The sequence below is a fragment of the Onychostoma macrolepis genome, chromosome 06 (assembly GCF_012432095.1).
Source record: "Onychostoma macrolepis isolate SWU-2019 chromosome 06, ASM1243209v1, whole genome shotgun sequence".
NCBI lineage: Eukaryota > Metazoa > Chordata > Actinopteri > Cypriniformes > Cyprinidae > Onychostoma > Onychostoma macrolepis.
The window spans coordinates 21,728,020-21,753,950 of record NC_081160.1 but is presented as its reverse complement, the minus strand read 5'-3'; the positions used below and the strand labels follow the sequence as shown (position 1 = coordinate 21,753,950).

The 25,931-nt window shown below is 36.4% G+C and overlaps 1 protein-coding gene across 5 annotated transcripts in view; it reads right to left on the bottom strand.

The window, feature by feature from the left end:
- The window catches only part of negr1 (neuronal growth regulator 1), a 164,264-nt gene extending 145,025 nt beyond the window's left edge, over positions 1-19,239 (bottom strand). For 2 of the 5 annotated variants that reach the window (XM_058778330.1, XM_058778332.1), the window contains exon 1: positions 634-1,078. In XM_058778330.1, the coding sequence (XP_058634313.1) occupies positions 634-803 (170 nt within the window). In that variant the 5' untranslated portion in view covers positions 804-1,078. Of the gene's footprint in view, positions 1-633; positions 1,080-18,946 lie in introns of those variants that run through there. The other 3 variants (XM_058778333.1, XM_058778329.1, XM_058778331.1) reach the window with 3 other exon arrangements.
- Positions 19,240-25,931: the final 6,692 nt, after the last annotated feature.

The following is a 25,931-nucleotide window of genomic DNA, read 5'->3' as shown; positions in this document are numbered from 1 at the left end:
TACCGTCAGACACACCCATGAAAAAAAGCTTTCAATAATCGCGAATGGGTTGAAAATTTGCTACATGTTCATCATAAACTACTCATATCTTGACGTGACTCAAATCCCCCTTTAATCTCGCACATAATCGTGTGCAACTTTTCTATCTCTCTCTCTCTCTCTCTCTCTATATATATATATATATATATTTTTTTTTTTTCCCCAAGACGCAAACATTCATGGGGCTCTTTCGGACTGTGGGAATCATGAATGACTTCATTGTAATTGTGCAAAGTGTTCCGCTTGGCGGGGTTTACAAAAGTCTACCCCCTTCCCCAGCTCCTTATGCAACCCCTCATAGAGACACTCTGGACCCTAGACTTTAAAAATCTATAACTGAGCCAGTTCATCTACCAAACTCGGGAGGAAAAAAAACAAAATCTCGGGAAGGGGGGAAAAATAATCATCAAATCGTCCCAAACTGTTCTGGTCTATATGGGAATCAGCAGGGTTTATGACCCAAATAAAAGTGACGGAGCGGCACTGGGGGATCTGCCGAGCGTTGTTTACAAATCTGAGAGCAGAGCAGAGAGACTGAGAAAGGTGCCAGCCAAGTTAAGTTTGAACACTTCTACGGCGACTTGAGTCTCCTACCTGAGCAGCGCGGTGTCTCCCTGTCTGCTGACCACACTTTCGCTGGACGCATAGTCCACAGTTTGTCCAGCGGGCAAACACGATGGTAAAAAGCAGCAAAGACTAAGAATTATAGCGGTGAGCCACTGACCGGAGACGCACGCATCCTGCACTGCAATCATTATGTCCATCACCGCCGAATGGAGCACGATCCGCGCCGTTATCAAAAATAAAAATATCTGGATGAAAATACAATAATCCTCCGCGAAAAACCCGAGAAACGGCGTTCCGTGTAGTTTCCCAGATTTGTTTTGATCGGAACCTGACCGCGGGAGGAAGTCGACTCTCCAGTGGCTTGCACACCATCTAGTGAGGAAATGGGAAACGGGAGCAGAGCTAGCAGCAGACAACCCCCCGGCTCTGATCCTGTTGCCATGCGGCCGTTTCCCAGGCAACCTGTTCCCTGTAGCTCGTGATGGAGCAGTTAAGCGGGTGGTTATTCTTGATACGGCAATACTATTTAAATGAGTGAGTTTTTACCACCCGGGGTTTAACGCCCTGCAACCTCGAGACGTCCTCCTGCAAACACGCACTTTGTTTTGTTTTAGCCTACTGCGTGCGACGTCTCCAAAAACGAGTCGATGAAAAGGGCAAGATGTAAAATGACACAGGTCAGGTCTTGTTTGTGTCATCGGTGGCCCCTGCAGTAACAGTGGGCTGCTATTTGTTCCGAGAAGTTACTGTTGGATGTTCTCATCCATTTTTAGACTCCATAGCTTTAAAGATTTCATAGTTCTCTCAGACCAAGTGTTGTGTGTGTGTGTGTGTGTGTTGTTTATCATATCAAAGTAAACAAAAATGTCCTTAAAATTAAACATATGTGACCCTGAACCACAAAACCAAAACCAGTCATAAGGATCTTTTTTTTTCTTTTTCTTTTTATACATCATTTATCTGAAAATTGAATAAACAAGCTTTCCATTGATGTATGGTTTGTTATGATAGGACAATGTTTGGCAGAGATACAACTATTTGAAAATCTGGAATCTGAGGTTGCAAAATAAAAATTCTAAATATTGAGAAAATCACCTTTAAAGTTGTCCAAATGAAGTCTTTAGCAATGCATATTACTAATCAAAAATTAAGTTTTGATATATTTACGGTAGGAAATTTACAAAATACCTTCATGGAACATGATCTTTACTTAATATCCTAATGATTTTTGGCATAAAAGAAAAATCAATCATTTTGACCCATACAATGTATTGTTGGCTATTGCTATAAATGTGATTTATGACTGGTTTTGTAGTCCAGGGTCACATATTAATATACATACAGTGTTGTGGACATGAAATATTGATTTGAATTTTAATTACTTTACAATTTTGCATGTATCTTAAATGTTCTGCCAAAATAGTCCAACAACTGACCTTGCAACAACAACTGCAACTTTTGGCCAATTATTAATACTGAAGTCCTCCTAATTTTCACAACTGTTGCCAGTTGCATTTGTATGCAACAAAAAAGCTAGTCCGGTGTCGTGAGAAATCAGGGCCTCTCTCAAAATTGTTTCCCTCATCAACTGTAGATATACTTAGTACACACAAACAACATTTATTTAAAATGTCAAACCAATCTCATAAGAAAATCTAACTATTTTCCGGGTGACGATTTCAAATGAATTCGTATGATGTGATTTGTACAAAAATGTATGGTTTTAAGAAAAAAAACCCCCAAACAAACATGAAGGTTCAAACAAATTAGATCATAAACCAATTCACCCAAATTATAAAATAGGTACAAATTGCCATGAGAGTATGTTTAACATATTTCTATAATTGCTTACTACTATGCATAATAAAACGTTTTGGTTTCAGTGTCCTGAATGAGTGTGCTGAAATTTACAATTGACCCTTTGCAAAAACCATCCTGCCCTCCTTCGTTACTGTTGCTGTCCAACAAGCCATCATGTTAATGAAAAAATACATTGCAGAGCAAAGAGAAAACTAAAAATGCACCAACAGACAAGACGAGCAGGTTACTTTTGAAACAAAGTCTCAGCTTTTACATTTTGTAATTTTTTTTAAAGAAATTCAAACAATAAATACCGTTATATGGCTCTGTAATGTGTTGTGACAGATCACCGTAGCGCCTCAGCTTAAGTGGCACCCATCATCTCTTCCTCTTTACTAGTAGTTAAAGCACAAAATAAACATGAATGAACATCAGAAGGTATCTTGTTTCAACTGCAGAAACATGTCAATTCCACCATTTTTCAAGTTCAAGTCCAGCGACAATAATCTACTCTACCATCTGGTTTGTTTGTCAGACAAAAATAGGGGATTCGGTGCTATGATTGGTCAGATTGGCTGTCAATCAAACTCACTGCGAAGCGTCAATTGACCAATAAGAATCAAGTACTCCAGCAAGCCATGTAATAAGCAAGCCATACCAATGGTCAGGTTAGGCGCCATATTGAATTTAAGGCTGTGAGGGATGGACGCACTGTATAGAGGACCTATTTTTTTTTTTTTTTTAGAAAAATGTTTTGTCAGTTGAACAATCAGTATGTTGTTAAACAACAGTAGAATCCATTGAATACACTGTACTTTTATCCCTCAGCCTCAATTTCATTCATGTCAAAAATTAAATAAGCGAAGATAAGTAATAGCGAAGATTAAATAATAGTGAAGATCTATTATTAACTAGCCAATAATTCCCTGTACAAAACACACTAAAAACATATATACTAATTAGTGCTGTCAAACGATTAATTGCATCCAAAATAAAAGTTGATGATGTTGATAAGCCAATTTATGACAGGCAATGAGGTTGGACGTTAACAACAAAAGATATGGGAAGTATTTTCTACCTTTTAAATGTTGGTAAGCCGATTTATTTTTGGGATCAATACTATGCACAATTAGATATTTCCATTTTATTATCTGCATTGAGAATTTTTTTCCTCTGATGTCCATGACCCAATCATTAAAGACTTGCGGCACACCAGTTGAAAGCCATTGCTTTAGAACAAAGGAAGTGCTTGAAGGAAAAATCATTCACAGGTAAAATAATGGTTGACACATCCCACAGTAGCAGCTATAGGCTACACTGAAATCTTTCATTAAAGTAACCTACATTTTTCTTTTTTCCCTCACTGCTCAAGGCTATAATCGTCAGTGCTTTTACTCTATAGCCTCTTTAAGACGAAAAGCAGTATGCTTTTAGGAGTCACGGTAGAATACAATATAGCTAGTATAGTTGAAAACATAAAGTGAGGACCAGATCAGCATTTTCACTACTAAGCTAGGGGAATTTCTCACACTCATTGCAAGTTTTCCCTTTTTTTATTTGGTGCCATTTGAAACACTACACTTTCCACAGCAGCAACTACTTGTTTGCTCTCTCTTTGATAGTGAGGTTGAAGAATCTACAAGGTGTGCAGACATACTTTGATAAGGGATATAGGTTTTTCTTTATTGCGCTTGTAGTTTTCATGTGCTCAGTGAATGTTTTCATTTTCTCCTCATGATGACCATTCCTTTGATTTCCGTTCCCATCATCTTGCTGGGTATTCTGTACTGTTTGTTTCCTTTCAAAAAATCTATTTTCTTTGTTAGTTTTCTCTCTGCAGTTTGTGGTATTGCCTTCTTTATTTTAAATAATACACTTGACATACTGTACAATCACACAACATTAAGTGTCGGTTGAACCAAAGTTTTTTTTTTTAGATGAGGATCTAAGGTACATGTCTGCTGCACCTAGACCGGCTTCAAACACATTGGCTTTAGTTTTATAGATTGTGCATGCTGAAACTAATGGATTTGTCTAATAAGGAATATATTTACTGTTGACTCACTGACATGGTTGGGCCATTTGTAAAATGGCTCTGATAAAAGCATTTTGAACCTGCTCCTGTTGAGTATTTTTGTTTTAATTGGGAAAGACATGGTTTGGATATAATTGCCTGAATGTCATTAGCGTTAATGGCAACCAAAGTCCCTTCATTCCATTCTGTATCTAAATTGGACTGGCATAGTTGGTCTGTGCTAATCATTTACGCTGCCAAAAGCCAAACACTCATTACGAGGTAATTCTAGCATCATGCCTGATGTTTGAATAGGATGAGAATACATGCATATTAAACATATTTCTTTTTTTTTTTTTTTTTTAAGTAACAACTATATTGAGAAATATTGACAGTGAGATATTGGTTTAGGAGTTATTGAGAATAATGGAGACAGAAAAAAATCTAATTCACAGGTTAAAAAGTAGCTAAACGTAGTCATAATTGTGTTTCGTCAGCTACTGTGAGAGACTGGTGCCAATTATCATTTTTACACTTTCCATCATAACTCACAGACTACTACAAACATGCTTACCATCTTTTAGAATAGAAAATATTTATATGTGCCAAAATAGCTAGCATTATAACGAGGTTATTATAATATCGAATTTAATACAAATAAATTATATTAATCTGCTCATCTAAAATAACAGCACATCTCCAAATTAAACCAATGCTTTAATATTATTAATATTCCGAATAATTGTCACCTTTATTAATATTTCTAAATAGTCCCTTTTAGGGACTCATTTTGTTTTTAATTACTTAATAACTTAGATGAAATTATGTTCATTGCATATTTGAGTTTTTCAGTTCTGTGACTTTTTTTTGGTACAAATAATGATACAATAGTATTTGCAACTGTGATTCGTGTTAACTTATAACCAACAACTGAGAAATGAAAAAGATTATTTTGAATTCAACTGCATTAAAATGTTAGATAGCCATATAAAAAATAATCAATATATATAGAATAATATAATATAAAACGATAAAGAAATCCTACCTCAAAATCAATGAATCACCCCTTTTTCTCAGACAGAGAGAGAACTTTACCAAGCAAGTGTCTTCACTCTGGCTTATATTGTGATTGAAGAAATTTAGTGTGTCACAATTATCCCAGTATTACAACTGCTCGCAGTCTTCCCTGTTGAGGGAACAAGTTTGAGGCTTGATCAAAGGAGTCCATTCACCCATACGAAAGTAACCCAAGACAAAACAATACAGCAAAACCAGTCACTTAATAACTGAAATGACTTTTGAAATTCTCTCAAGCACACAGAACTGAGTCTACCTGCTCATGCATGAAAGCTGTGATTATTATTACTCCCCATCCTCAACACAGTTCTGTGAAGATGTGAGGGAAATGGGAGCTTTTCACACTTTTACACAATGCAGCTCCTGAAATAATGGACAAGATAAATGACGCTCAGGATTCTACCACAGTGGCAGGGTCTTTTGTTTTGTGCTGTCTTGCCAAAACCTTTATAAGAGAGAAACACATTTAGATTCCATAGTCCTTATTATTTTATACCACAGAGTATTAAACAAGCTGTATCCCTAAAATAATGCCAATGATTCAAAGGTAAAAAGAATAAAGTATAACGTTAGTCTGGGGAAAGTTTCATCTCTTCATGAACTAGCTACTTGAAAAGTAAGCCTGGCTGGAGGCTTAAATCACATAATATTTTTTCCTCACACTTGCATGACATCGGTTACATGCCTGACATGAGCAGTCCAGGAATGATTTGTGCACCCTGCAGTAACTTCACTGGTCTGGGCAGAGCAACTAGAAGAGCAGTGCACTCAACAATAAATGTGATGTTATACAGTCAGAGGACATCCGTATACAGTGCAACTATTCAGATAATGCTGTAATCGTCCTTGAATTTGAACGTTTGAACAATGTTCCCAAAGTGCATTAATACAGGCCAACAAGACTGGGAATCTTGTTTCTTCTGATTATGATTTTCTCAATTCTGTTTTTTTCTCTTGCAATTCTTAGAAGAAGAAAAAATAGCGATAGAGGCCTATAATTGCGAAAACTGCAAGATATAAACTTGCAATTGTGCAAGAAAGTCAGAAATGTGAAATAAAAAGATACCTTTTTATTTCCAATTTTTTATTTTTTTTTTGTCCTGTGGAAGAAACAAAAGCTCAGAATTCATAATAAAAGAGAAAAGTCAGAATTCTGAGATATAAACTCAAACTCCTTTATATCTCGCAATTCTGAATTTTTTCTCAGAATTGTGAGTTTATAACTCATTTGCCAACTGACAGTCATTATGCTCGAGTGAGCCATTGAATCATTCAACTGATTCATTCAAAACGCTGAATCGATGCAGGAACGCAATTTGGTAACACTTTACAACAAGGTCACATTAGTTAATGCATTAACTAACATTGGTTAACTATGCAATGAAATTAATATTAACTAAGATTATTAAAGTATTTTTTATTGTTCATCTTAACTCATGCAGTTAACTAGTGTTAACAAAAGGAACCTTATTATAAAGTGTTACTATATTTCTAATGTAATCACAGTGATGGGATTTTACTATTATTTTATTATTATCTTAACAAAAATGTGATTATTTTCGTGGTGGACATCAAGGCCAGCTAGTTTTGAAGTATTTGATTTATATCTTCAATTAATCTCAAGATCCAAGAATGACCTTTAAGATGTCTCAAACAGTGACAAATGGGGTCATTAGAGATAACCTTCTCTTAAACATTGCATTTTGACTGGTTGATGTGGTTGGAGAAATACATTCCATATATTATTCATTGCAGATATGCTGTTTGGCAAATAAAAAGAGTCATAATCAATTTTTCAACTGTAAAATTCCAAGTCAAGAAAGATTGAAGTTGAAGTCAAATTACATTAGTTTCAGAGACTTATAAGGATTCTGTCTTGAGTAAATAATGTAATAAATACAGCGGAGATAAACAAGAATGATATTACTATTTTTGATTATCAAGGTGGCATTTTGATGACATTTTCACTTTTGATTAGTAGCTGGAGTCACGGCAAGCAAGATGTAATTAATGCATAATGAGAGTAGTTTAAAGATGTATTCAAAACGCTAATATGTTCATCAAAAGGTTTTTTATTTCTGTAAACAGAGATGGTCTACAGGAGGAAGATCACGGGATGAATTTAGTTATGCATGCAAAAGATCCACCACACTGACAGTTATTGTTCTGCCAAAATGAAAAAGAAAATTTTATCCTGCGTTATGCTCAATTGGCATCATCAAAGAGAGTGACAGTGGATGCCAACAGGATATTGCCCACCAGTACAAACACAGTTGGTCACAGTTGGAGTCCTTGCAGTTCTTTGATTTTAACATAAAAAAAAAAAAATCCTTTCAAAATACACTGGAACATAGTGCCTGCAAAGTAAAAACTTGGAAGACTTCTCATTTTTAAAAGTAAAAAGAGAGAATGTTACTTTTTAATCATTAGTATTTTATTTATTTTTATTTTTTGATGAATTAGCCTATCTGTGGCTCAACTTATTTGAATACAATAAAAGCTACAACATGTGTGTGGAAAAATACTGAAAACTACACTGTCAGTTCCCATTTCTAAATTACAACACATGCCCAGGGGAATTTTTCCAATGAAAATAGACAGTGTTTCACTGAAAGAACCACTTCAAGAGTCTGACCTTCATATGCCAGACTGGAAGTTAATTTTACATCTCATTTAAAGCCAGTGATCAGAGAGGCTGAGTTTCCCCTGCAGATAGTGCTGCGGAAGACTGGGATTTTCAAAGCAGGTTTTAATCTGCCTGACCCTCTCACATGGAAAGGTAGACTACCCACAGTGCACTTAGACCTAGAACAGCTTTATCAGAGCTCAACGTAAATGCAATTTAGATCCATTGCCTTGAGCTGAATGTCCATTGTAATACAACACTGAAACAATGAGTATAAGTTTGTGGTGCAGCAATCAGACTTTCCGTATGTTTATGTTAGAATGCACTCTTATTTTTTGTAGTATTATTATTTTACTTTTTTGTTTATTTTTTGGTCTTTTGATGACAAATGTATCTAAAATTCTGCTGTACTATTTACATTAATTTCAGTCAGTTTTACTAAATAACTGTAAAATTTTAATAAATGATATATATATATATATATATATATATATATATATATATATATATATATATACAACAAACATATACTTAATACAATGTGGATTATTTATGCTTAGCGGGTTGTAACAGAAAGAGTGTATTCATAACATACCGGCTTTCACATTCTGACTAGAACTTAACTAGTTGACCTTTACTAGTGTCTTTGCATCATTTTGTGCAGATAGTTCACATAAAAATACAAATTCTGTCATAATTTACTGACCCTCATGTTGTTCCAAACCTGTTTGAGTTACTGTCTTCTGTTGAACACAAAAGAAGATAACCAACAAGATGCTGGAAGCCATTGACATCCATAGTGTGGAAAGCAGTATGGAAGTCAATGGCTACCAGCAACTGGTTGCCTACCTGTGATTAATCTTATGCGTTCCAGATGCAGTTGAGTGAACGATTTAACTAGCTACCAAAATATTTCATCATGTTATGCATTTTTGTTACGCATTTTTGCACTTTCGTCTGATTTTGTCAATAATAATAATAATAATTTAAAAAAAAAATGGTAACACTTTACTTAAAGCCTTTATGTATAATGCATTATAAAAGTAGTTGTAATGCAATAATTATGCTTTGTAATGCACCTTATAATTATTTATGACAATATATAATGCACAGTTATGAATAATTATAATGCGTTACACCCTTCAATAACCCCTTATAATGCATTATACAGGCTTTAAGTAATGTGTTACCAAACAATCTTTTTCATCAGTAATTTTGTTGACAAAATACAGTGCGGACACATTTACAACTGTGTCATTTCAATCCACGTGATGAGGGACTTTGCGTAAGGGTGTAAAGTTTTCCAACGCAGATATCAAAACGGGTTCAAGTTGGTCACTCCGATTCAATGTTGACCAACAAAAAACTGCAAAATTCTGCAAAATTCCTCTAATGTGATTACACCCTTAGAATTAATTTTCACCTTCTGCTAAAAACTTTGGCTCTCCGTGAATAGGGAAGAGGAAGCTATTTAAAGAGGCCATGTCACACGTTTTGCAAAGATCAATATATTCATATGAATGTGGTGACCTTCTCACATTCAAAGACAAGAAGGACTGCCCTCCGGCAGTCTTTTCGAATACTCTCAAAGATCTTTTGTGTGGCCTGATCATTTCAGAATACCTAATTCAGATCGATAGGCCTCATTGGTCCAAAGAAAAAAAAAAAAAAAAAATGAAGTAGCTCTCCGTGCAAGACCATATCTCTGATTACTAGTTTGCTTCCCTCTGTATACAGAGATACCCCGCTTCCAAGCCAGAGCTCACACTGCAAGCATTTTTAGCGGTAGCTATCAAGGGGCTCATTAAAACAGGAAATAAAATACATCTGAGAGCTGTGAGTAGTTCAGGAAATGACCAGCAATATCTAGCCTCTTCCCTTCTAGCTCCTGTGGCTGGCAAATAAACCCTAGGAGAAGGCAGGAAGCAACTTATTCAGTCTGGAATTGGCTAGATTGTGATATTCAGCAGAAGATAATGAGAAGTGATGGGGCAAGGCAGACAGGCCAGATAAAAGGCCTCCAGGCATTCTGAACGCCGTTTAAAGGTGGGCACATTGATGATTCGCACCTCACGTTCAGGAGAACTCTTTATCCACACATGTTGTTTTTGTCTGCTTCTCCTGCCACACAAGCATGAGCTTTTATTTGTAGTGCCTGACAATTTCGGCGAGCCACTGTGGAGCAGAAGCAATGGAGGCGAACATGTTTGTGTGAGGAGAAATGCTATTCAATTCCAGAGGGGTCCCTGTGGTAAGGGCCCAATATCTGCAGACACACAAGCAGAGCATAAGTAAACAGCCATATAGTGCTATAGTTGAAGAGCCGGTTGGAGTCCATTTCATCTTCGCTGAGCCGGTTCAGGAGATGCACTGAAGTTTACTTGCCAATTTAAATGTATGCTGGTGTTTCCATGTGGTAAATTCAGTTTGCTACCTGAATTGATTCCCTTACTTTGGCTTCATTTAAATGCAGCTGATGCATTTCAACCACGTTTTCTCTTCCCTCTGCAGAGGGACTTCGGCGTCTTCGAAGATTCAAAGATACTCGTGGATGACAAAGACAGTCATGTGCCCTCTGGGATGGATTTTGAATGTTTCATATTCAACATGCTTTCTGTGATCATACCTTGCTCGTGTGAAAACAAGCGCCAGGGATAAGGCTTGATTTGCTGCTTTTATTCTCCTGCTATAGTACTATTTCTTTTTTTGTAAACGCACGGATTGCTGCTTGCATTATAATAAGGCCTGATTTTTTCCCCTTCAATTCATAGCCAACTCTCAGCTGACATGACTGCACTTGTACCATCTGACGTCTCCTCTGTGAATTAGTGTTATTTATCTCAGCCGCATTCACAGGTTCACGGATAACGTGACAACAAAGGTGCTGTGTTAACCTGGGCCGTTATGCATTCAAGACAACAAATTTACCAGTGTCCTATTATGACAGAATCAGGATCAAATCGTTAATCTTTTCAAGCCGCTCACTGTCTTCTTCAATAACGCCGCTCATTTTTTTCAAATACATTTATGCCAAAGCCCACATCACCTACGGTTAGAGCTCCTTTTTAATATATTGCATATAATGACCGCGGGGAATTACAAAGAACTGCTAAATTACCTATTCTGTTATCATAAAGTTATAACCTAAACCTCTCAGCCAGGTGATTACTGCTGGGGCTCGGCCTTACTTCTCTGAATACTGATGATATTCTACGATATTCAAAATATTATAAATATTTAAAACCATCATCTTGAGGATCATGAATATTAAACTGCTAGATGTTGTATACTTCATATTGTGCATCTCAATATATAGGTTGTGATTCTATTATATGGGACATTTATTAAACAAAGTTCTGTTATCCCAAGAGATTTCGGCTTGCCAGTCAATGATAGCACATGTCTAGGAACTGTTAAAAGGAAGAGAAGAAGGCAGTGGATTGTGAAATTCATTATTCTACTGATTTAAGTTAAAATGATGTGGAAAAACATTTCGCTCCTGGTGTATGTATGTGAAAAGGAAAGGGGTCTCCTTTCGGTTTGATCATTCATGTGTGCAAATGTTCCTATTTCTGTTCCAAATGATCAAAAGTTCTCATTCAACTAGCACACAGAGGTCCATCAATCATGTACATACTAAAAAATATAGCACAGAGGATTCACAAGGGCAAACGGCAAGTAGCTTTATTCACATTGAATTATTTAACTCTTTATTAATTTTCATGGAGAATTCCAAATTAGCATTACATTTTAACTTGAGATAAATAGAGATACTGTCGTAAAATCTTTTTTAGGAAAGGCTGCTTGTAGCACATCATCGGATATTCGAATATGAGCTCTACATCTTTTGCTGTTATGACTTCCATTTTGCAAATCAGACTGTATTCAATATATATCCGCTTAGAGAACAACTTTCCAGCCATAAAGTAGATATTTTTGGCTGAGGTTATGATCAACACCCTCATTTTCCCCCTTCTACTTCATCAAAGCAATGACCTGGAAATATGTCACCTTGTAGTGTCACCACATTCAGTCATCTTTGGAGGCCACCTGCAGTTCGAATGTCTCATTTTCAGATTCTGCAGATTTGTAACACGGTGTCCCCACAAGTTTCCTTCCAAATGGCATTTGGCAAATACTTGAAAATTACTTGTGACGTTTCATATGCGGTTTTATAAAGCAAATTCACACCACATCTTTACAGGGCTCTCTGGTACAGTTCAGGGAAGTTAGCAGAAAATAAATGTGTGCCCATTTATCATTTGTCAGACTGCCATCTCCTGATCTCATCCCTTCTGTGAAAAGTGTGGAAGGTGAAATTAAATTGAAGACAGAAGGAATCCAACCTTTGAAAATGTTTGAGACACGATAATGCTCTCTATTGTGAAAAAAAACAAAAAAACCCTTTTGCTATGCTGAAAATCAACACCTAATTTTGTGTTTCTGGTCAAAATGACCAGCCTTTTAAAAACTTGTTTTCTTTCAATTTGCACAGCTTTTGTATTTCTTTTTGGAACTCCTTGGCTTTTGAGTGAACACACACACACACACACACACACACACACGTTTGTTTTTGTGAAAAGTGGGGACATCCCATAGGCGTAATGGTTTTTATACTGTACAAACTGTATGTGCTGTTGCCCTACACCAACCCTACACCTAACCCTACCCCTTACAGGAAACTTTGTGCTATTTCAGATTTTCAGTACACTCCATTCTGTGTAATTTATAAGCGTTTTGAAAAGTGGGGACATGGGGTAATGTCCTGAAAAGTCACCTTCTCCTTGTAATACCTACACTTAAAAAAATTTAGGAAACCCGTTGCCTTAAAATTATTAAGTACACAATAATGAAAAAAAAAAAAAAAAGTTAAGTGAACTTGACAATTCAATAAACTTATTTTTTTAAATTATCATTTACTTAAAAATTGTAAGTCAACGGGTCTCCTAAATTTTTTTAAGTTAAGTCAACTTATCACTTTTTACAGTGCATGTCATACTCTTGTCATTATACAGATGTATGTCCTCATTTGTCACAAAAACGTGCACACACACACACTCATGCTTTTTTTTTTGTGAATTGTGGGGACTTTCCATTGACTTCTAATGTTTTTATACTGACCAAACTGTATTTTCTATCCACTAAACCTACCCTTTACAGAAAACCTGTTTGTATTGTTACACTTTCAGATAAACAACATCAACACAATGTAGCATAAACAAGTACACACACACACATTATTAGTGGATCATTTTAGCAATGTTCACTCAAAAACTGAAGTGCATAACCTATGGTGGCAATATGATCAATCAGTTCCAAAAATAAATACTAAACCAATTCTAATTGAAAGAAAGAAGTTGATAAAAACATTCTATCCAATAAATGGTAATAATATAGCATAACGAGAAATGTAAAAGCAATATTTTGTAGGCCGGTCATTTGTGAGCACAACAATGTGAGCCAAAAAAATTAAAATAAAAAAATCCCCGAAAAGTACAAAATTTGTCAATTCTTTTTGGAAAGTTGTTATACACTGTAAGCAAAGTCAGTATATTTAGTCCATTGTGATAATATTAACTAGCAGTTTCATGAAATAAAACAACCCCCCTCCCCCTGTGTCAAAATGATTAATAATAAACATTAAATGAAAATATTACATAAATAACTAAATAAGAACAGTGGATGCAACAGTAAAGCGTACGGTACAGAAATGATTGATCTTGCAGCCAGAAGACAACCTCCCCACATCCTTGACACTCTACTCTCCCTGAAATTAAGGCACATCAGAAACGAGGCACCTTTTGATATGCCTACTGTTGAGGGAGTGAGCTGTGCTGAACAGATGGAGAGAGCAGCAGGGGTCTGGGTGGACCCACATTCCTATAGAGATTCCCCTGGACAGACAGTGGAAAGTGACTGTGGTAATTAATCCATCTTCCTCGTTTCTTTCTCTCTCTCTCTTTCATCCCCTATAACAGGACGGGGTCACAGTAGGGCAGCAGTGTTTTTCTGCTATTTTAAATCTACCTTTTTCAGACGGAAAGAAGTGGCAGAGGTTGGTTTAATTGGAGGCTGGTGTGATGCTTATCCCTTATGTTATAAAAATACAGGATTCATTGCGGCCTCCAGTTTAAGAATATAAAGACTGTAAAGACATAGACGGACATAGACAGAGACAGACAGACATAGAGACAGACAGAGACAGAGACAGACAGACAGACAGACAGAACAATATGTATGTAATCCTTCACCTTTCGTTCACTGACCCAGTTTTCTATGCTATGCTCATTTATAATGGACAGCCATTCATGTCCATTCCTGGCCTTAGGGCAAAGTAAGACAGCAATAAGGACAGGTTTGTGATATGTTTTAGAATAGAGAGTTTATAGTGAATTATGTTTTAATAAATCAGAAACCCAAGAGATATATTTTGATGTTGACTGCTTGGAACCATGGGATATACGGCCTATTTCCTTTTTAAGATTGCATTTGAAATGTAATAAAGTGCCATTTTAAGACTGTATATCTTTCATTATAGAACAGTTACTGAATATGGATCTCAGCTTTGGGGTAAAAATATATGAGGTAATATATCTGTAAAATGCAAGCTGTGTAGCATCTTGTTCATTGAACTATAAAAAACAAATTATCATAATTTGAACAATAGGACCTATGGTTAAAACTTGTTAATTGGTCAATGGTATGTTATCTTAATCTATACAATGAAAAACTGTAGTAAATCTAAAAAGACATTTGATGTAATTTAACAGCAAAAGACTATTACATGTTTCTTCACTAATAGTAAAGAAGAACAAAAAATTGACAAACAGTAAACTGACATTCCCTGACACTTGTAGGAAAAGCTACTTGTGACGAACTTTAATCATATAGCTTTATTTTTTAGGTGGTTTTCAGTATACTACAAAGATTTTTTTACGTTTTTAGTAATTTACTTTACGTTTAGTCATTTAGCAGACACTTTTATTCAAAGTGACTTGGAAGCCATCAAACCCAACAAAAGAGCAATGATATGTAAGTGCTGTGACAAGTCTTGGTTAGACATAGCAAGGTTTTTTTTTTATAATAAATAAAAAGAAAACAAGTAGAATAGAAAAAAAGAATAAAGAATGCTAGAGTTAGAGGGTTTTTAATAAATAAAAAGAAAACAAGTAGATAGAATAGAAAAGAAACAAATCAGAGAACGCTAATGTTAGAGGTTCAAGTATTTTTTAAATAAATACAAAGAAAACAAGTAGATAAAATAGAAATAGAATAAGTGCTAGTGTTAGAGGGTAAAGTGTAGATGGAAGAGATGTGATTGAGTTGGGCAGGTCATTCCACCAGGAGGGAACAGTTAGTGTAAAAGTCTGTGGATATGATTTTGTGCCTCTTTGGGATGGCACTTCCGTTTCGTTATTGGTATTAAAATGCTATTTGGTATATTAACATTATTTCAGTTAATTATATGTTTTTACTGTAAATTTGATTTCCATTTCTAAAACTTTGTTAAATAAAAAATTGTTAAGCTCTGGCAACCTACTGCCATTTTTTCTTGCACTGTGCAATAGTGATTAATAGGCTAGTGATTCATTTTAATAATGATATATAACAAGTACATAGGATGTCTGCTAAACATTAATATGCAATAGCCTATAACTGAAAGTAGTCCTTGTAACTGACAGTGACTTATTTCCATTCCCAGAAAATATCTGCGTCTTCCTCCCCCTTTCTAGCTCTGGAAAACAAAGTATAAAGTGAACTGTGAAACATGGCTTCAGAAAGACATAGAGTGATTCTGAGGGTTTGTCTCTGGGGAACTCTAGAATGATTCATAAATTGGAATCAAATTGGTTTAAACTGGGATTTCGTTTATTTCCTTGGTTCGGTTTCTTTCCCATAAACTCCAGGTTTAATTACCGTTGGCACACAGTCTCTTAATACAAAATAATACTAGAAATGAATTCATTACGGGTCACGAATATCCGACAGTCACAAGTAATACAGAAAGACACATTTTACCTAGTTCAATCGTTTTTGTCAGGACTCATTCCGCTCTTGAGTGAAGAGCAGGTCTGGGAAGATGACTACTTTGATTTTTGTCTCATTTCAGCTTTCATTGTTTCCCACAGGGCAAGAGATGAAGGCATTTCCCAAAAGACTGCTGCTGTAGACGCAGTTATTTTTCTGGAGGAGGCCCTTGAACAGAGGACTGACCTAAGCATTGAGTTTTGAGCTTGACTGCATTGATGTAATGGGGTAAAGCTTCTTTGTCAGTTGTTATAGAGAGTTGTAAAGCCTTTTCCTTTGCGAGTCACAGAAAAAACACCCAGGAAAATGAGCCGGAGGGGTTCCTTGAATGTGCCGGCCACATATTTAGTTTTCTCAGACATATCTCACCTGCTGTGAACAACATACATTTGAATTCTACTGAGCAAAATGAGGTCCACATAGTGAGAATGATAACAGGCACAATTAGAAAATGTGAGTGCATCTTCTGTGTTTTTTTTTTTTTTTTTGTACTTTAAGCTAGTGAACTGGATAGGCTACTTATAGCAGTATAACCGTGGGGTTTTAGTCAGGACATTCAGTAAGCAACTGTAAACTACATGTACACATCTTACACATCTCTGTTACAGCTAATGCAGCCATATGCATATAATACACATTATGCCGCACACAGGCTCTCAACAACAATACAGGTGCATCTCAATAAATTAGAATGTCGTGAAAAAGTTCATTTTTTTCTTGTAAGTTATTTCAAAAAGTGAAACTTTCAAATATTTTAGATTCATTGCATGTAAAGTAAAACATTTCAAAAGTTTTATTTTTGTTTTAATTTTGATTATTAGAGCTTAAAGCTCATGAAAGTCAAAAATCAGTATCTCAAAATATTAGAATATTTACATTTGAGTTTCAATAAATGGCCTTCAGTTGTAATACTGGGATAATTGTGACGCACTAAATTTCTTCAATCACAATATAAGCCAGAGTGAAGACACTTGATTGGTAAAGTTCTCTCTCTGTCTGAGAAAAAGGGGTGATTCATTGATTTTGAGGTAGGATTTCTTTATCGTTTTATATTATATTATTCTATATACAGGTGCTGGTCATATAATTAGAATATCATCAAAAAGTTGATTTATTTCACTAATTCCATTCAAAAAGTGAAACTTGTATATTATATTCATTCATTACACACAGACTGATATATTTCAAATGTTTATTTCTTTTAATTTTGATGATTAGAGCTTACAGCTCATGAAAGTCAAAAATCAGTATCTCAAAATATTAGAATATTTACATTTGAGTTTGAATAAATGACCATCCATACAGTATAAATTCTAGGTATCTCTTGTTCTTTGAAACCACAATAATAGGGAAGACTGCTGACTTGGCAATGATCCAGAAGACGAACATTGACACCCTCCACAAAGAGGGTAAGTCACAGAAGGTCATTACTGAAAGGTGTGGCTGTTTACAGAGTGCTGTATCAAAGCATATTAAATGCAAAGTTGACTGGAAGGAAGAATTTGGGTAGGAAAAGGTGCACAAGCAACAGGGATGACCGCAAGCTTGAGAATACTGTCAAGCAAAGCCGATTCAAAACATTTGGGAGAGCTTCACAAGGAGAGAACTGAAGCTGGAGTCAGTGCATCAAGAGTCACAACGCTCAGACGTCTTCAGGAAAAGGGCTACCAAGCCACTTCTGAACCAGAGACAACGTCAGAAGCATCTTAACTGGGCTGGAGAAAAAAAACTGGACTGTTGCTCAGTGGTCCAAAGTCCTCTTTTCAGATGAAAGTAAATTTTACATTTCATTTGGAAATCAAGGTCCCAGAGTCTGAAGGAAGAGTGGAGAGGCACAGAATCCATGTTGCTTGAAGTCCCGTGTGAAGTTTCCACAGTCTGTGATGATTTGGGCTGCCATGTCATCTGCTGGTGTTGGTCCACTGTGTTTTCTGAAGTCCACAGTCAACGCAGCCATCTACCAGGAAATTTTAGAGCACTTCATGCTTCCTTCTGCTGACAAGCTTTATGGAGATGCTGATTTCATTTTCCAGCAGGACTTGGCACCTGCCCACACTGACAAAGGTACCAAAAGCTGGTTCAATGACTATGGTGTTACTGTGCTTGACTGGCCGGCAAACTCGCCTGACCTGAACCCCATAGAGAATCTATGGGGTATTGTCAAGAGGAAGATGAGAGACACCAGACCCAACAATGCATATGAGCTGAAGGCCACTGTCAAAGAAACCTGGGCTTCCATACCACCTCAGCAGTGCCACAAACTGATTACCTTCATGCCACGCCGAATTGAGGCAGTAATTAAAGCAAAAGGAGCCCCTACCAAGTATTGAGTACATATACAGTAAATGAACATACTTTCCAGAAGGCCAACAATTCACTAAAAATGTTTTTTTTTTATTGGTCTTATGAAGTATTCTAATTTGTTGAGATAGTGAATTGGTGGGTTTTTGTTAAATGTGAGCCTAAATCATCACAATTAAAAGAACCAAAGACTTAAACTACTTCAGTCTGTGTGCACTGAATTTATTTAATACACGAGTTTCACAAATTTGAGTTGAATTACTGAAATAAATGAACTTTTCCACGACATTCTAATTTATTGAGATGCACCTGTAAAGGCTGATCAACAATTTCAACAGTAGGGGTCACTATAAACATTCAAGTGACTCTAAAATGACGACGCGCCAAACAAACGCTGGACATCCACACACCACACCACAGTATTATCAACACACCACGTATGCCTCCATAACAATGTGCATGATACAATACTCATCAAATAATAAAGCACTCACCTGTCACTTGTAAATAAAGTCCATGGGTCTGTCATTCCATCCCTTTACTCGTATTAAAAAGTAAACACGGCCAACAAAATAACTTGTGCTCGGTGCTAGCTGTTAGCCACTCATAACACTCATAGTTGCAGTCTTTGAAATGGCGCATAAAAATTTCCTGGCCTTTGTTAGCGAATTCAGTGTAGGTATTCCTTTCTCAGTTATTCTCTTTTGTCTGCAAAAGGCGTTTTTAGTAGATCGGCAGCAAGAGCTGGTGTAGGCGCCGATGACTGCAGCTGTCCTTTTCTTTTCGTTGAATTTCACTTTCGTACCTTGCTTGGAAATCCCTGACTAAAGGGGCGGTCTAACACTGGGGGTAGCACTGGGCACGTCGCTAGACCCAGAGGGCGGGCTGTCACTGACCGTCAAAATTTGATTGACTGATGATTCTGTCAGTAATGCTCTTAACAAATCAGATGTGACGTCTTTCAACAAAAGGGTAGCACTATCTGTAGTGCTGGCCTCAGACTTTTCTTATGTAGGATATTCCAGTTCAACCTCAACTAAACTGATAATAGGCAATTTTGTGGACATTACACAAATGAAAATGATACCTAAATAATCAATAAAAACATTTTTCACACAATTTTATTTTTTATAGGGCCAGCAAAGAAGGCCCTGCTGCCCCTGACGGCCCACCACTGAGTATAACAAAATTTACTTGAAGTAGTGCCATATTTAATTTTTGGACAGGAATGAAAATTTCAGTAGACAAAAACTCCATAAAACTGTGAGTTGTGAAAATAATATGATCTAGGACCTTTATACATTGCATGCCATTGTAAAGACTGTATATATCCATCACAGCCTCCTTATCATCTGTGTTAAATTCATATGCATTTACATGTACATTTAGTCATTTAGCAGATGCTTTTATCCAAAGCGACTTACAAATGAGGACAATGGAAGCAATCAAAATCAACAAAAGAGCAATGATATGAAAGTGCTATGACAAGTCTCAGTTAGTCTAAGGCAGTACACGTACCAAGGTTTTTTTTTATTTTTTATTATTATATAATGAATAAAAAGAAAACAGATAGAATAGAAAAAGAATAGAGCAAGCTAGTGTTAGAGGCCTTTTTTTTTTTTTTTTTTTTTTTTTAAAGAAAACTAGCAGTTATTAAATTAATAGTTTTTTATTAAATTATTAATTTTAGAGTGCAAGTCTAAAAGGGGCAAGCTTTTTTTTTTTGGTTACACTTTATTTTGATAGTCCACTTTAGACATTCTAATAACTATAAGTAACTTTGTAACTACATGTCAACTACACTGAACAAAATTATAAACGCAACACTTTTGTTTTTGCCCCCATTTTTCATGAGCTGAACTCAAAGATCTAAGACTTTTTCTATGTACACAAAAGGCCGATTTCTCTCAAATATTGTTCACAAATCTGTCTAAATCTGTGTTAGTGAGCACTTCTCCTTTGCCGAGATACTCCATCCACCTCACAGGTGTGGCATATCAAGATGCTGATTAGACCGCATGATTATTGCACAGGTGTGCCTTAGGCTGGCCACAATAAAAGGCCATTCTAAAATGTGCAGTTTTACTGTATTGGGGGGGTCCGGGGGGGGGGGTCCGAAAACCAGTCAGTATCTGGTGTGACCACCATTTGCCTCATTTGCAGTGCAACACATCTCCTTCGCATAGAGTTGATCAGGTTGTTGATTGTGGCCTGTGGAATGTTGGTCCACTTCTCTTCAATGGCTGTTCGAAGTTGCTGGATATTGGCAGGAACTGGAACACGCTGTCGTATACGCCGATCCAGAGCATCCCAAACATGCTCAATGGGTGACATGTCCGGTGAGTATGCTGGCCATGCAAGAACTGGGATGTTTTCAGCTTCCAGGAATTGTGTACAGATCCTTGCAACATGGGGCCGTGCATTATCATGCTGCAACATGAGGTAATGGTCGTGGATGAATGGCACAACAATGGGCCTCAGGATCTCGTCACGGTATCTCTGTGCATTCAAAATGCCATCAATAAAATGCACCTGTGTTCGTTGTCCATAACATACGCCTGCCCATACCATAACCCCACCGCCACCATAGGCCACTCGATCCACAATGTTGACATCAGTAAACCGTTCACCCACACGACGCCATACACGCTGTCTGCCATCTGCCCTGTACAGTGAAAACCGGGATTCATCCGTGAAGAGAACACCTTTCCAAAGTGCCAGACGCCATCGAATGTGAGCATTTGCCCACTCAAGTCGGTTACGACGACGAACTGCAGTCAGGTCGAGACTCCGATGACGGTCTGACAGTTTGTGCAGAAATTCTTTGGTTATGCAAACCGATTGTTGCAGCAGCTGTCCGGGTGGCTGGTCTCAGACGATCTTGGAGGTGAAGATGCTGGATGTGGAGGTCCTGGGCTGGTGTGGTTACACATGGTCTGCGGTTGTGAGGCCGGTTGGGTGTACTGCCAAATTCTCTGAAATGCCTTTGGAGACGGCTTATGGTAGAGAAATGAACATTCAATTCACGGGCAACAGCTCTGGTGGACATTCCTGCAGTCAGCATGCCAATTGCACGCTCCCTCAAAACTTGCGACATCTGTGGCATTGTGCTGTGTAATAAAACTGCACATTTTAGAGTGGCCTTTTATTGTTGCCAGCCTAAGGCACACCTGTGCAATAATCATGCTGTCTAATCAGCATCTTGATATTCCACACCTGTGAGGTGGATGGATTATCTCGGCAAAGGAGAAGCGCTCACTAACACAGATTTAGACGGATTTGTGAACAATATTTGAGAGAAATAGGCCTTTTGTGTACATAGAAAAAGTCTTAGATCTTTGAGTTCAGCTCATGAAAAATGGGGGCAAAAACAAAAGGGTTGCGTTTATAATTTTGTTCAGTGTAATTCTCATTAATTTGAAATTACATGTCTACTAACTCTCAGAGTAGACTGTTAGGGTAGGTTTAGGGTTAGTAGAATAAGTTGACATATACTTGCAAAGTTTCTTATAGTCAGTATGTTGTATGTTGTGGACCCATCAAAATAATCTGTTAGAAGATATTAAGCAGACAGTCTACTAATACTCTAATGTCTGCTAATTGACGTGTAGTAGCAAAGTTACTGCTGCATTAAAAACACTGTGGCAGCAGTATTAACTAGTTTTTGTAATTTGATGCAAAAGTAATAAAATAGGTCACGTGACAGTAACAACATGGTGGATGTAGTTTGCCCAAACGTCATAGCCTACTACCCATATTCATACTACATAGAACCGTACCTTTTTTAACATTCGCAAAGTTAATTCAAATTCAAATGTAGTACCTACTCAGTATGTTATTTGGCATTGCTGTCAAAGAGTAACAATACAAGTTTATTTGTATAGCACATTTAAAAAACCACTGGTGTTGACCAAAGTGCTTTACAATTAAAAAGACAAGCAAACACAAAGCATTAAAGCACTAGAAACACAATTGAATTATGAACCTAAAATAAAATTAAAACAAAGTAGAGGAGAAATGCTGGAATCAAAAATAGCAATGTAACGTAAACTAGAGTAACGTAACTATTTTTATTTTTATTCTTTTATTAACTGTGTTTTTGTCCTGTCACTGTCATTCCGTCAAAGCTTCTGTCACGAAAACAAATATCATTCTGATTAATTAGCTGTTGAAGTGGATTTGCTTATTGCAGAGTTACTGAAAGTTATCATGCGGATGACAAATAGTGTTCAACAGAAGAAAGGCATACAGGTTTGAAACAACTTGTGTTTCCATGAGTGTGTAAGTAAGTGACAATTTTAATTTTTTTTTTTAAGTGAACTATCCCTTTAAAAAACACTTTTTTTTTAGAACATTATGTATCTAAAGAACCTTTTGTGGAATGCAAAGTTTCCATGGATGTTAAAAGTTCTCTGTAGAACCAAAGATGTCAATAAAACCTTTATTTTTAAGAGTCTACCTCTATAAAATGGACCAGAAATGGGTGTCAGTAGACCAGGAAGAGTTTAAAAACGAGCAGTTCAATTATAAATTCATAATATCTTACCTTCATGCTGTAAAAATACAAACCGGAAGACAGAAGACAATGAGCAGAGTGAGGGGCGTGGCTACATAAAGTCTGAAAGTGTCGCACATAATATTATGAAATTTAGTTTCAGTATCATTTCATCAGAGTTAGTTGTTGAGTACCAGCATGTTATTGTATCCTTACTTAGTAGGTTGCGTCGGTCCATAATTGTCATTTAAACTTTGACTCCTTTTATTGCACTGAACCTTGATGAACTGTGATGTTACCATGGCAACAGCACTCGGCAAGTTTAAGGATCACCCGGCTTCCCCTTGCAAGAACAAAACAGCAGCCGTGATTTCATGCGCAGAATTACTCCCCAGATACTTACTGAAGTAACTCCTATAAAACGCTCCCACCAAATGCAATCAAAATGAAAGAAATACGGGGCCTTTGGAAGCGTCAAAAATGTGATTTGAACACTCTTTTTTTCTTCCTGGGAGAGTTCGTTTCCTCCTTTGATATTCCTGTCCTTATTTGCCATAAAGCACATATTAAATTGGAATTTAATGATGAAATACTGTGTCACTGATCTAGTGGGGGTTCAGCAGCATGGCAATGGACCGTTACGGAATATGCTCAAAGAAATCTATTATGACAGCATCATTTCGCATCATTATATCATCTCCGTAAACAGAGAGTCAATTGATGTTGAAAATCGAGGGTGGTTTTTGGGTCATTGTGTATATATTCATTAATGTCATTTTGTGTCCTAGAACAAAGCTATTCATAGTTTCACAGCTGTATATCACTTTCTAGACTCCACATCGAGGATCAAGTGATGCAACCCCATTGTCAGACTGCTAGAAAAGAGGAAATGTCACTGATCATATATGGCTCTGTATTGAATTATTCAGCAGTGTAAAAATAGAATGTGTGAAACCTTCAATTCTGGGTGGAACTGCAAACTATCCGAAACAAAGCCCTGATGAGATACTGCCCCCTAAAGGACAGCCACGGCAATGCAGATTCTTTTATTATGGATGATTTTCTAATTAGGTCACAATGCTAATGTACAGTAACATTTTTTTTTTTCCCCCAGCAGTATTGCTTTGGTATTAGAAAGAGAAATTAAATATTACCTTTATATGTTTTTTAAAGATCACAGTGGACTGCAGTGTAACTGGAGGACACAAAAACCGGAATAATATATTTTACAACCTAATTGGAAAACAAATTATCTCTACTGTGCTGGCTAAAAGTTAAAGAGATTATGGTAATACTTTATAATAAACTTACATAATAACATTCTGTAGAAATATAACATGAAGTAGGCAAATGCTTAAAATAACAAAGAGTTCCAAAAATGACAAAAACCATTGGACGTTAATGCAGGGATTTGCATTAATACTGATATTGTAATGTACATTTAGAGCATTATAGGGGAGAAGGGCTATTCAATAGCAGGTATCTATTGTGACAACATGCCCCACTATTGTGTTCAGTGAAAAATCATTTTCCAGGGTAACAAAGGTGAAGTCAGAATGCTAATGCTAACGCTAATGCTAGCTATAATCTCAACTGCACTGGCTAAAAATGAAAACATTAATGTAAAGATTTGTATTTTAATGTACAAGCATCATCGGTAAGATGGACTACATGTCAGTTAAATACAAGAAGTGACCACCTGCCCTGCTTTTGTGTTCTGATAACACAAAAAGGTAAGTAATTATACATAAATTGACTTGAAAAAACAAACCTACTTCGAAAATATTCACTCAAGTAAAAAGCGTGACAACTATCCCCAGAATCCACCACAATAATGTCTTATTAATACAGTATTATTAAGTAGGCCTGCTATCCGATTTCTTATAGAACATCTAATAGCACAAGTAAAGAGTGCCATCTTAAGGCACAACAAAGCAAAGAACAGCAGTTTTGTCCTGCCAGTGATGATTGGACCAAATGAACATGAAGGTGTTAAAAGTACTGTCACTTCATATTGTCACTGACAAGTCTTCAGAATATTTCACGGAGCTGTGTTGTAGTTGATGGATGACATATTCCTGGAATTAACTTGTTTCATCTAGAAATTAACCAGCTATAAAAAGACTACGTTGGAGATCCTGTTCCCATAACCTTTTCTGTCACTGCGTTGAGTAATCAATCATTCTGTTTCTCATTTCATTTTAATTACAAACTGATAACCATTTCTTCTCAGCAAATCATTTTTGGATACTGCTAATATTGTTCATATGAGGATTATGTCAGTCTCTCTATGACCAAATCCTCTTGATTATATTGTTACGGCTGATTTAGAATAATTCATTCCTGATAAGGCTCAATAGGAAGGGTTACACTTTGTTTAATGGGGCTTAATTAACCTTCAGTAACTCCTTGAAGAAACAAACTAAATGGATTGAGCGCTCTGATATTACATCCTGCATGACAGTTGTTTGAGAGATTTTGACAAGTTTGTTTTGACAGGTGTGTTGATATATGTTTAGTTCAGAAGCTTTTAAGATACTATATTTCACCCCAAAAAATGAAAAGTTCTGACAATTTACTTTCCTACGTTTCGTTATTCCATTGAACACAAAAGACAGCGTTTTACTCTCTTACATAAAGACTAAAGTAGATGGTTGACTGGAGCTGTCAAACTTCAAAAAGTTGACCCTAAAATAGCTTTGCGGGGGAAAAGTCTTTTTATTTTATTTTTTATTTTTTACACAAAAACAGTCCTGTAGATATATAAAATACCCGTATAGTAATAGTTCCATTGTTTTCAGTGAAAACAAATTTATACAAGACTGGCACTGCTCTTTTTACATAATTTACAAATGCTTTTGTAAATTAAAAGCGACCTACATTGCATTTCAAGATGTATTTTATCAGTTCATAAACCCTGTTTGTGAGAGGGTGTGTGCATCTACTCGTCAAATTGTAAAAAATAAAAATAAAAAACAGGATTA